The sequence below is a fragment of the Maniola jurtina genome, chromosome 4 (assembly GCF_905333055.1).
Source record: "Maniola jurtina chromosome 4, ilManJurt1.1, whole genome shotgun sequence".
Taxonomy (NCBI): Eukaryota; Metazoa; Arthropoda; class Insecta; order Lepidoptera; family Nymphalidae; genus Maniola; species Maniola jurtina.
The window spans coordinates 633681-646264 of NC_060032.1; the positions used below are offsets into that span (position 1 = coordinate 633681).

Consider the following 12584-nt stretch of genomic DNA (forward strand, 5'->3'; position numbering starts at 1 on the left):
GCGTTTAAAGCAATAACGCTTTGCGAAAAAATGCTTTAATGTTTAATGCTAAAGTGCTTTATTTAAAAAAAATATGAAAGTAAATAATTTGATTTGATTTGATTCAAGTTAAGTTCACTATGCTCAAAGAAAATGACGTTGATATTCAGTTCATTCGAAATGATTGTGAGCGATTTATTTTAACAGGTCAGAGTTACGGATAGCAATCCTCAGATAGCATTCGTTTATTGAGCGAACATCAACTTTAATGTTCCAGTGTGAGCTTCAGTTTTTACGACGCATAAAGTTTTGTCTCTAACTATTTTCTACGTTTCTGTTTCACAGTAAAATGGTAGATAAAAATTTCACTTTGAGTAATGTTTAAATTAAAGTGAATCAGACGAATAAAGAAAGACAAGAACAAGTGTAAATTAAAAATTTATAACACCCCCGACAAGTGAAGGTTACAGTAACTAGAAAAGAGCTGATAACTTTCAAACGGCTGAACAGATTATCTTGGATTATAGCTAAAAACACTCTCGATCAAGCCACCTTTCAAACAAAAAAAACTAAATTAAAATCGGTTCATTAGGTTAGGAACTACGATGCCACAGACAGATACACAGATACTCGTACACACGTCAAACTTATAACACCCCTCTTTTTGGGTCGGGGGTTAAAAAAGAAAAACAAGAAATAGGAAAAAATTGATTGAAAAAATAATATGATTAAATCCCATGGCTCCATAGATAAGAGCGTTGTAAAAACATAAAAGCACGAAGGGCGTGCACAGGGATTAATGGGCTATAAAAATTTGCATCTTACGTCTTTATTATCTGACATTAATTGGTGTTATGCTTTCAGGAAAAGACAAAAGAAAAAAAATCCTAAGAGTGGACGCACACAGGCGTGAAGAATCCCATAGCTTAAGAGGACAGTACAGTATTACCACTTTTATAAATCGCGTTATCAAAATTAGTTTGCGCTGAAAAGCTTAACCTAATGCCGAGTAATCTGAATGTACACTAATGAAATACACACCTTATTGCTTGACGTTAAGATTCTAAATACAAAAACAACAGAGACTCGTGCTATCTCACTCATTCGAGGTAAAAAACATCCCGCGCAGGCAACAACCAATAGCAAACGGACACGCGTTACGATTGGCTGAGATATTTTTGCACTATTTAATAAACTAATAAAAAGTTGAAAACTAAAACCCGACTATGAAATATTATAGTAAAATTTTATAGTTTTTCTGTCGCTTTGTATATTTTAATGTTGTAGTACATTTATATTAATTATGAACTCAGAATTTTCTCCTCTTTCATTTGACACCCCACTCGATACAATAGCAAAAAAAAAATTGGAAACCCCCCACCTTTTTTTTCATACAATACCCGTTAGGTCAATTTTTTTCGTATAAAATGTAGCCTATGTCACCCGGACCTTTACGACGAATCGATTGACACCTTATTCATCAAAATCGGCCCAGTAGTTTAGGCGCTACGGTGGAACACATAGAATCTGGATACATACATACATACATAGACTGCTAAAACCATAACCCTTCCTTTTGGCTTTGCCACAGTCGGGTAAAAATAAGATTTTTGCGCAGGTACATTGCTGTAACTTACTATATTATATAGCACTATTAGGATAAAGAAGTTGAACTTTCTTTCTTTCTATGACAAAAATCTCTATTAATTTAAAATTTAAATCATACCCGAGGAAAAAAATAGTATTACCGGAAGAAAGTATTCCCCGGTCTATGCCGGGGGTGTAATAATTTATACGTAATGACGTCGTGAGCGCGAACTATACGTACAAAAGAATCCATCACACTGGGCTCTCAGCGCTGCTTCGGAACAAAAGGGAGGAAAAAAGGACGCTTCTAAGCATGTCGTGGTTAGTGGCAGAGATTAAGTGCTTTCGGGAGGTTTTTATACTTATTTAAACTTTTCTGAGGGGCTAGATTTAAGTAAAGTAAGAGCCTATTACGGTTACGCTTCAAACGCGCTTCTCCTTACAAACGTATTACGCCTAATATCACCTATATTGTTTGATGTTATAGATCTAAAACTAAGCCAATTATTTCCGACTGTGTGTTTAAAAATGTTGATTGTTAATGTAATACCTATTAAAACTTGATTTGCGTCGTTAAAACATCGTCCATCTTACTCTTGAGTACGTTTCGCCCGTAAATGTTGATTGGAATAGCATGCGCTTCCATCCAAATCAGAGCAACCGTGTAGAGCACTCTTAAGAACCCACAGCTTAAGGCCCGTACACTCTTACGCATACATAATACATTATTTAAGAGATCTTACGCGTCATTTACCTATTAAATGTCCAGTTTAAAATTGGCCATAACATGATCTTGGGCAAATGATTTGTAACCAACCTCCCCCAATTCCAACTTAAGGCATCAGGGGAAGTAATATCCAAAAGCCCCTTAATAGCCGAAGCCCATTAGCGATACGGTGTTCGATCGCACTTTATTTTCTTTCCGAACGAGAGCCGATTTCGTTTGAGGGTTTTTTGCGCCCCGGCGTATTCGGCCTTAATTAAAACCCGGTGGCCGCGCTCCCCAAATTGACTCTTTAAAACTTGTAATTCTTTGTCTGAGACCACTGGAACGATTTAAACGTGAGATCGGTTTATTTATTGTTCTGTCATTTGAATTCTGATCGGTCATTTCGTTGTCAAGTGATAAATTCCCAATGCTGGATATAACGACACCTGCAAAGAAAAACATTGTTTTTTCATAACTTTACAGGAAGAATGTTAAAGATTTAAAAAAATTATGAAGTTTTGTGTGGTTTTGGTGGCAGGTTTCTTTAACGGTGCTAAATTGTAACTTTCCAGCTCTTGAACCTTGAATTTATTTTAAAAATGGTTGTTACACACGGACAGAAAGACAGTTGGACGTACGGAGTATGGACTGAACAGAACTATACTTAGTACAAAACGAACAAATTACCTGCCTATCCACTTTTAGGTCCCGTGCCCGAAGGGTGCCAACGGGACCCTATCACTAAGCCTCCGCTGTTCGTCCGTCCGTCTGTCCGTCCCTCTCTCTGTCTGTCAGATACAGCCCGTATCTCAAGAACCGTAATAAGTAGAGAGTTGAAGTTTTCACCTCACCTGGTGGTAAGTGATGATGCAGTCTAAAATAGAAGCGGGCTAATCTGGAAGGGAATGGCAGTTTTTCATAGATATGTAGTTTTTATTAAACCAATACACGGCATCGTACCGGGTCTCTAAATTTCTAGTCGGTATGGCTTTGCCGGTTGGGTGGTAACTAGCCACGGCTGAAACCTCCCACCAGACCAGACCAGAAATATAGAAACCAATCATTATTTATGAAGTATTTTCCATGTAAACTGTTATTTTCAAGTGACAGTTGACAGATATAGAAAATATATGGCTTTCTTATTCATAGTTTGGATGCATTTATCTACCATGTTCCCAAACATGTTGGATTTCACAGTCCTCCCTAGTGAATATTATCTTCCCTTACTCGGAAATAAGTTGAGTGAGAGTAATGTGTGTTTGCTGAACATATTATTTGCAAAGATCTCTTGAACTGTTGAGCAGTACAGGAGTGCAGGACTAGTTTGGGGAACATAGTTGATACCTAACTTTATACAAAACCAAAACAATCCCCTGCTACCAAAGCTGGTCACTGCATTCCTGCTGGGTTAAGGAATGTTGTAGAATGCATGAGGGATTCATTCAGTTGCAGCCATAGCACGCGCCTGCGCTCTTACTCTCTTGTCATATTCTAGCCGGTTTTGGCTGAAAAATAATTCTTAGTTAAAATAACGTCCATTTCATTATAGCAACAACGAAGAACAATTAAAGAAAAAAGAAGTAAACCAAATTCAAAAGCACTGAAAAGAAATTACTTTCAAACTACCTTCCTCTAAACGGACCAACAAAAATCAAAACTTATATTGCGGTTAGCTTTTGAAGTAAGTTAAAGGGGAATAAATAAAGAAAGCTTTACAATAACACTCTAAATAAGGAAAACATAGAGAGGAAACCTAGATACCTCAGGTTTCTTTTGGAATGTTAAGCATTTCATAGAAATAAATTAAAACTAGCTCTTGCCATTGCTATGGAACACTACCATGTGACTGAATTATTTAAACAGCTAGCAAAGTAAGTTATATCTATCTCTAAAACGCCAGCAATATCTTTTCCATATTTCATTAAGATCTGTTCAGTAGTTTAGACATGAGTAAATCTACTATCAAATTTAATTTTTTTAATGAATACAAACCAATAGATTGTATATGCTTCAGCTTGTGCAGGATCCTTTACATTCGGCTCATTCAGGAGATCTTGGATACCGAGAAGGATTTGTTTGATGGTGATCGCCGGACGCCAGTCTTTCTCTTCATCTAATAGTGATAAACAAACTGTTCCAGAAGGGTACACGTTGGGATGGAAGAGAGGTGGCTCAAATTTACACTTGGGAGGACTTGAGGGGTAATCATCTTTGAAGATCATTCTTAACTTGTATAATCCACCTTCCCATGGTGTCTGTAAAAGAAACCATCAATAAATACATCTTAAGAATATACTATTTTTTTAAACACTCCCCTTCCAGGAATAGAACTCGGGACCTCCCACTGATAAGACCACAGCGCTTACCACTGCGACAGGGAGGTCAACAATTTTTTATACCATTGTATTTTTTTACAATACTATAAGCTAAGTATTCTTTTCGAGAGCAAGACGTAGTGAAACAAAGCATTCACTTCAAACTCTGCGTCTAAGATCGGGTTCATTTTAATTAAATGCTGAATTCCTACAATTGCACTCTAGAATTTTCCCAGATAGGTTTTATAGCTATATAAAGCTCTTTTGTACGTATGAAAACTTCCGTTTTGCTCTTATTTTTACCTGACTATGAGAAAGACTGTTTGTTGCTACGTTCTTTGAATACAACTGTATTAAAGAGAGAAAGGTTATAAAGTTAATGCCGTCTATTTTTAGCAAAAATCCATACTTCCATAAAGTATTAATAGGTCTATGACTTCCATACTAATTATATTATTATAAATGCAAAAGTGTGTCTGTGTGCCTGTCTGCTAGCTTTTCACGGCTCGTCTGTTTTAACCGATTTTGATGAAACAGTGTTAGCTTGAATCCCGGGGAAGTTTAAGCTAATCTTTAACCCGGAAACCGAAGAGTTTCTACTTACATATTTTGTCCGCCCGTAATGTCCATTCATAACTACTCAGCATCTCAATCGATTTCGATGTCACCCGCGCTATCCCTCACCAGGTTAGCACGCGCGGTTATGGGGGTGTGCGGGGCGTCCTTACTCCGATTGCCATCTCGATCTGTCGTATACTATACTCACCGAAATAAGAGAACAGTAGCTTGCAACAGGCTCAGTTGGCAAGCTCACTCGGTTGCGCCGCGATTGTGAAGATTCAAGACCAATGTGGTTAGGGTCAACAAGTTGTTAATTTACACCTACGTTTAACTGTACACTTCTGCTTCTAGTTTATTATGTCCCCGGCCACATTAACGGCCAACAACGCGATGTTCAACAATGTACCCACGATCAACGTACAACGGCATTCACAATGCCGTTTGGAGTTAGACGATTTTAACCCCAATTCAATTGACATTAGATCAAGTGTTACCCGTTCAAGTGTGGTCACTCAGTTTAACGCGTTGTTTATAGCGTTAATAATGGCGTTGTTGGGCATTGACGTTAACTTTAATGTAGCCACAACATTAGAAAGTACTGTTATTGCCTGTAATGTTCAGGGTCCGAACCCCAGGTTCTTCTTCTGACGCATTTCAAAATTTTCAGCGTTATGTGCATTTTGAACCCTGCCGCATTATCCCAAGAGAACTCCTACCATTATGTGATTAATGGAAAGAGGTCACAACCCTCAACAATGAGAAATACGATGCAGGGAAAGTCTAATTTGACGTCGAGAGCTTTAATGCCGTATAGCTATTTATTAAGGGAGCCTTAAAAATACACAAGTAACAAAGGGTAGTAGATTGAAAGATCCTTTGATTAAATTCGCTTTTGTTTCGTATTACTCGGTGTATTTGGCATCTCTAGAGTCTTCATTTTTCTTTTCTTTTCCTTTTTAAGTAATAAAAACGGGTTGTAACGAAAACAGGTTTTTAATAATTCATCAGTTTTTCCGAGTTGTATTTTCATGAGTTATTAATAAGTCAGTTCTTGTGATGTTCTAAGTGAGTGGTTTTTATCCCTTTTTAGCAAATCTCGTAATCGTTTTTAGATTTCGCTTTATTAGAGTTGACTATGGACTGTAAGGTTATTTTTAAAAATTGATTTGAGTTGTCAAAAATAATATAAAATTATTAATTTATCTAATGCAGGTAGTTTGGTAAAATCGATATTTGGCTCATTCGATGTCATACAATCTGTTACTAGGAGGCCGACAAGATTGAACTTGCATAAATACGGGTGTTTCGAAGGTTTTAGTTCAGTCTCCTTCTGAGATTCGGAGCGATATCGCGTATTTTCGGTATTTGGATTGTGAACTGAATAATTAGATGTTGTGATAGCAATCACGCTCTAATTAAATAATTTATTTTGGCATTAGTTTTTTTTAGATTAAAACTCTCGGATAACCTTACACATTAAACTCGTGTTTTTTTGTGTTGGTTTTGGAGAGGACATTCCAATTATTCGATAAAAATATTTAAATAATACCTACTTTTCTGAGTGACGCCAATAATTCAGAAGCGGGATGTGTCTCACGTTTTCTTAATTTCGCTTTGGTATCTTTTTGTAAACAACCTACATTTGATTAAAATTTTTATTGAGTTTGATTTGGTGATTAAATTTTTTAGTTTTTTTTTAAAGAATTTAGTCTTTTGTGTAGTGGAAAGTAATTTGCAATAAGTGGTTCAGATTTTGTATACATCGAATGAGAAGTTAGTCGTTTGGATTTATTGTTAACTGGATATTAAAACTGAGAGTTCGGCAGTTCAAGGATAGGTTTTGATGATTTGACGGAGGGCAGGATAGCCCATGATTTGGATTTGACTTAGGGCAGGGAAGCCCGCGACCGACATGACAAGATAGATTAGAAACACGAGGACGTGTTAAATTCAGGACGGCCGAACTGTAAGGTTATTTTTAAAAATTGATTTGAGTTGTCAAAAATAATATAAAATTATTAATTTATCTAATGCAGGTAGTTTGGTAAAATCGATATTTGGCTCATTCGATGTCATACAATCTGTTACTAGGAGGCCGACAAGATTGAACTTGCATAAATACGGGTGTTTCGAAGGTTTTAGTTCAGTCTCCTTCTGAGATTCGGAGCGATATCGCGTATTTTCGGTATTTGGATTGTGAACTGAATAATTAGATGTTGTGATAGCAATCACGCTCTAATTAAATAATTTATTTTGGCATTAGTTTTTTTTAGATTAAAACTCTCGGATAACCTTACACATTAAACTCGTGTTTTTTTGTGTTGGTTTTGGAGAGGACATTCCAATTATTCGATAAAAATATTTAAATAATACCTACTTTTCTGAGTGACGCCAATAGGACTAAGCTCTTTTCATCCTGATGAATTATCATTTATCCATCCATCCATCGGCCTGTACGTGTCCACAGCTGGACATAGGCCTTTTCAAGAGGTCGCGTCACCTAACTCGGTCCACCGCCTTCCTCATCCACCCGCTTTCCGACAATTCTTCATGATGACTGCACGCACTTACTGGTAAGTGGTCTCCACTCTTAAACACGTACGTCTCATCGGCGACATTGCCATGCAATCGGTTCAGCAACAGACATGGCCAACCCGCTACCACTTGCTAATCCTTCGTGCTATGTCGTTCGCTTTTGCAAACTTCTGCGTTCCGGATTTTATCTTGTGAGAGATACACTAATTATTATAATTGAATAATAACAATAATTAATATGTCACTATTAATAATGCTGTTAACTTGTAGTGATTCCTAATGAAGTGTGCTAACGCGGACCCGTTCAAAGTAATTAATTTATGAAGGGATTTTGTTTCGAGATTCGCGAGGGATTGCCGGGATTAGAGTAATAATATTATAATCGGTATATTACGGAGGTTTATTAAATCAAGTGTAGTAGAATGTAAGATTTTAATAAAATAAAGCCTTTATGCATGCTATCTCTGTACTTAATTTCGTCAAAATCGGTTAAACGGATGGGCCGTGAACAGCTAACAGACAGACAGACACACTTTTGTATTTAAAATATATATGTATGGATACTATGAAATGAATACTTGAAATGGTCAAGAAATGATTACCTTTGTCATTATATAATAACGAAATGGTAAACGACATTATACCTATGTGTATACAAATAGAAATGGTAGTTTTTTTGGGTTCCCTGTAATATCAGAAGATCCAGGCAGAAGGAAGGCACACGTAACTCAGAGGAGGTGTCGAGTGCTGTAACAGTAAATTCACGGCGCAATTCACCTGCCCCACGATGTTTAGGGGCAAATTTATCGCGACACTTGTCATGCAAATACGAGCGCCCCATGAATGTGTTTCATTGAAACTTTCACACAAGTTTTGATTAGTTGTATGAGTTTTACAAACGCTTATTTTATCAAATATGTATACTTAATCATGTATGTGTAATATAATGTTCATATCGGACAGTGAAAAATTGAATATATTGTATTTTGATTAGTAAACATTTTTTTAATTTTAATTTTAAAAATGAACTATATACTATTTTTAACCCCCGACCCAAAAAGAGGGGTGTTATAAGTTTGACTTGTGTATCTGTGTATCTGTCTGTGGCATCGTAGCTCCTAAACTAATGGAGGCGTCGAGTGCTATAGCAGTAAATTCACGGCGCAATTCACGTGCCCCACAATGTTTAGGGGCAGATTTATCGCGACGCTTGTCATGCAAATACGAGCGCCCCATGAATGTGTTTCATTGCAACTTTCACACAAGTTTTGATTAGTTGTACGAGTTTTACAAACGCTTATTTTATCAAATATGTTTAATCATGTATGTGTAATATAATGTTCATATAGTTAAAAATTGAATATGTTGTATTTTGTAGGTAAATAATTAGAATAGAATAGAATAGATTTTTATTCAAATAAACTTTTAGAAGTGCTTTTGAATCGTCAAATAATTTACCACTGGTTCGGAATGCCGTTCCTACCGAGAAGAACCAGCAAGAAACTCGGAGGTTGCTCTTTTCAATTGTTCAATTTACAATAATATTCCATACTATACAAGCAATTGCAGCCCTACGCATTGCTGGAGCGAGTCAAATCCATGTTTTTTTATCATTTACATAATTCAATGAAGTTATATCGTACAGCAATTCTAGCTGTTACACGAGGAGCTATATTTTCTTCATTTTTCCTACAAATACCTAACTCGCTCGTTAACTTTTCTTCTACGTTTTCAATTGCACTTTACAAGAATTAATTTAGAAGAGAACGTATCATTATACATTAGGTACACAGTGCAGGCGTCGAGTGCTGTAACAGTAAATTCACGGCGCAATTCACCTGCCCCACAATGTTTAGGGGCAGATTTATCGCGACGCTTGTCATGCAAATACGAGCGCCCCATGAATGTGTTTCGTTATAACTTTCATGCAAGTTCTGATTTATTTTATGATTAATTGATTCACCTTGTGTCCATTTCATTCCATAGAACGAACGCTATATATTATTTTCTATTCACAGGGTCTTACGCGTCCGGGACGTTCGCTGTATCAAGCCCGTCTTTATAAACATGCCCGTATCAATTAAAAGTGATAGTTTTAACATCGATGTATATTTAACCCCCGACCCAAAAGAGGGGTGTTATAGGTTTGACGTGTGTATCTGTCTGTGGCATCGTAGCTCCTAAACTAATGAACCGATTTTAATTTAGTTTTTTTTTTGTTTGAAAGGTGGCTTGATCGAGAGTGTTCTTAGCTATAATCCAAGAAAATCGGTTCAGCCGTTTGAAAGTTATCAGCTCTTTTCTAGTAACTGTAACCTTCACTTGTCGGGGGTCTAACTCAATTTACCTACCCCCGATGTTTAGGGGGTTTATCGCGAAGCTTGTCATGCAAATACGAGCGGCCCGATGAATGTGTTTCATTACAACTTTCACGCAAGTTCTGATTTGTTGTATGATATATTGACCGTGAGCTGGCGTTTGTGGAGTTAATTTAGTTTCGGGTCTCGCTTTCAGCTCTAAATTGTTTTGTATGTAAAGTTCGCATGGGATTAAAGTTGAAGGTTTAGTGTTGATGAATTAAAACGAAATTATAAGTGATAGCTTGGAATTATTACTTTTATCCTCCCACCCTCTTTTTAAAATAAGTAACTCCTGCTTCTATACAGATATTTTACTTTCTTAGTGGGCTTGGAGGTATGTTGTATAGAAAACCTATTGCCAAATCTTCGCCTAGTCACAGAAGTTTGAACTGTTCCATGTTATCAAAGTTATGATAGTCTGTCTGTTTCTTCTTTTACATCACATACAAAATCTTAAAATAGAGATATTATAAAGTAAAACAACATGTAGAAAACAGAGGAAAACAAAATAATTTCCTATGCGGTAGACGGTACTTACATTTTAACTGAACAACTCAAAGAAAAGTATCTCAAATGCATGAAACATGCACCAAATGTGGTTAGAATCGCTCCAAGCGATGCCACAAACTTTACCAATATGCGAATTTAGTGACATGCAATTTCAGTTTTATAAGTTCAGTATTTTTGTACAGCCTTTTGTATTCGCCGAAGGAAAGATGCAATAATTTTAAATATTCATTTACTCTGGATGTTTCCCAGCACCATTTAAACTGTATGTGAATATTCTACAGAATATTTACGATACAACCAAACCTAAGTAGTGTGTGTATATTTTTTAATGAATTAAGTGCGGATTTGCAGTCTTCACACACCTTTGAGAGCATAATGGAGAACTCTCAGGCGTACAGGTTTCTTCACGATGTTTTCCTTCACCATTAAAGCAAGTGCAATCTAATATTTCCGAAAAGTTAGACGTGCCCACCCGGGATCGAACCAAACCCCCCAACTAGGAGGCTACCAAATACCTAGGTTCCAAATAATTTAAATATTTAATAAAACTACTATAACCTCTTCCAGATTAGCCCGGTTTTTATCTTAGACTGCATCATCAATTACCAGGTGAGATTGCAGTCAAGGGCTAACTTATATCTCTTTTAAGAAAAGCTCTTGCACTCTTACAAATCATCACCAACAATGCGCCTAACATTTCAATCTGCCAGCGTTAATGGTACGAGCAGGAAAGAAGGTGTCGTATCGCCAACAATAAATCCGACACGTGCAATTTACCTGTATCAGCGCGCGGCTGATATATTGTGCCTCTCGCTGGCTATGACTCCTTGCTTAAAAGCTCTATATACACTGTTAGTCTTACTCTATTATGCTTCTTTAAAAAGAATATTGTCAATATGTATGTGGAAGGAAAAAGAGAAAAGGAAGACCAAAAAAATGGTGGATGGTTTGCGTGAAAAAGTTGTGGATAAATGCATTGTCAGATGAAAGAAGCGAGTGGAAGGAAAAGACATGTGCCGACCCCACATAGACCCCAACATGCAAAATGTGGAATCAACTCCCATCGGCGGTGTTCCCACTAGATTCAACATGGGGTTATTGAAGGGGTGGACCGACAAATTCCTGAAATACCGGCAACACATCAGCGGCACCTCTGGTGCTGCAAATGGTTTTGGCGGTAATCACTTAACATCATGTGATCCGCCTGCTCCTTTGCTCGCTATTCTATTATTTAAAAAAACATAGAGTGGAATAAGGGCAGAAACAAGGAAGATGAAGATTATTACCGACTAGCCGATGCCCGCGACTTCGCCCGCGTGGATTTAGGGTTTTCAAAATCCCGTGGGAACTCTTCGATTTTCCGGGCTAAAAAAGTAGCCTATGTGCTAATCCAGGGTATAATCTATCTCCATTCTAAATTTCAGCCCAATCCGTTCAGTAGTTTTTGCGTGAAGGAGTAACAAAAGTAGCCTATGTGCTAATCCAGGATATTATCTATCTCAATTCCAAATTTCAGCCGAATGCGTCCAGTAGTTTTTGCGTGAAGGAGTAACAAACATACACACACACACACACACACACACACACACACACACACACACACACACACAAACTTTCGCCTTTATAATATTAGTGTGAAGTGTGATTATTCTCAACCGATACTCGAGAACTCTTGTAGGGGCTTCCACACGCTACGGTCTTGCGCCGCCTGAATCCAGCGGCTTCCTGCGAGTCTTTACGGCAAAAAAGTTGTCTTTGCCCGGGATGCAAGCTACCTCTGTACCGAATTTTGTCGAATTGAGTTCAGCGTGTACGTTTTCCGAGGAAGGAAAATCTTTAACAAGTACCTTCACAATCCGGTCTCTAAAAGCCATGAAGTGGCTACAGGAAGATGTACAACTACACGCAATAAACTTCACGTGTATCTAATACATGAACACTGTGTACAAGCGTACAGTAGGGAAAAGCATTAAATTGTGGACGATTATCAGGATCAGGATACATTTGTGGCGATCGTTATTCTATTCT

The 12584-nt window shown here is 37.3% G+C and overlaps 1 protein-coding gene across 1 annotated transcript; it reads right to left on the bottom strand.

Moving 5' to 3' along the window:
- Window positions 1–3708: 3708 nt before the first annotated feature.
- Window positions 3709–4550, bottom strand: LOC123864513 (SUMO-conjugating enzyme UBC9-like). Its single transcript, XM_045905001.1, has 2 exons — window positions 4268–4550; window positions 3709–3780 (listed from the first exon to the last, which is right to left on the bottom strand). Exons 1-2 carry the CDS (start codon window positions 4495–4497, stop codon window positions 3714–3716), a joined length of 297 nt encoding a protein of 98 aa, XP_045760957.1. The 5' UTR covers window positions 4498–4550; the 3' UTR covers window positions 3709–3713.
- Window positions 4551–12584: the final 8034 nt, after the last annotated feature.

Coding starts and splice junctions, on each gene's coding strand:
- LOC123864513 (XM_045905001.1), bottom strand. CDS start 4,497: ATGATCTTCAAAGATGATTACCCCTCAAGTCCTCCCAAGTGTAAATTT. Junction 3,781..4,267: donor GAAGCATATACAATCTATTG/GTTTGTATTCAT, acceptor ATTATTTTTCAG/CCAAAACCGGCTAGAATATG.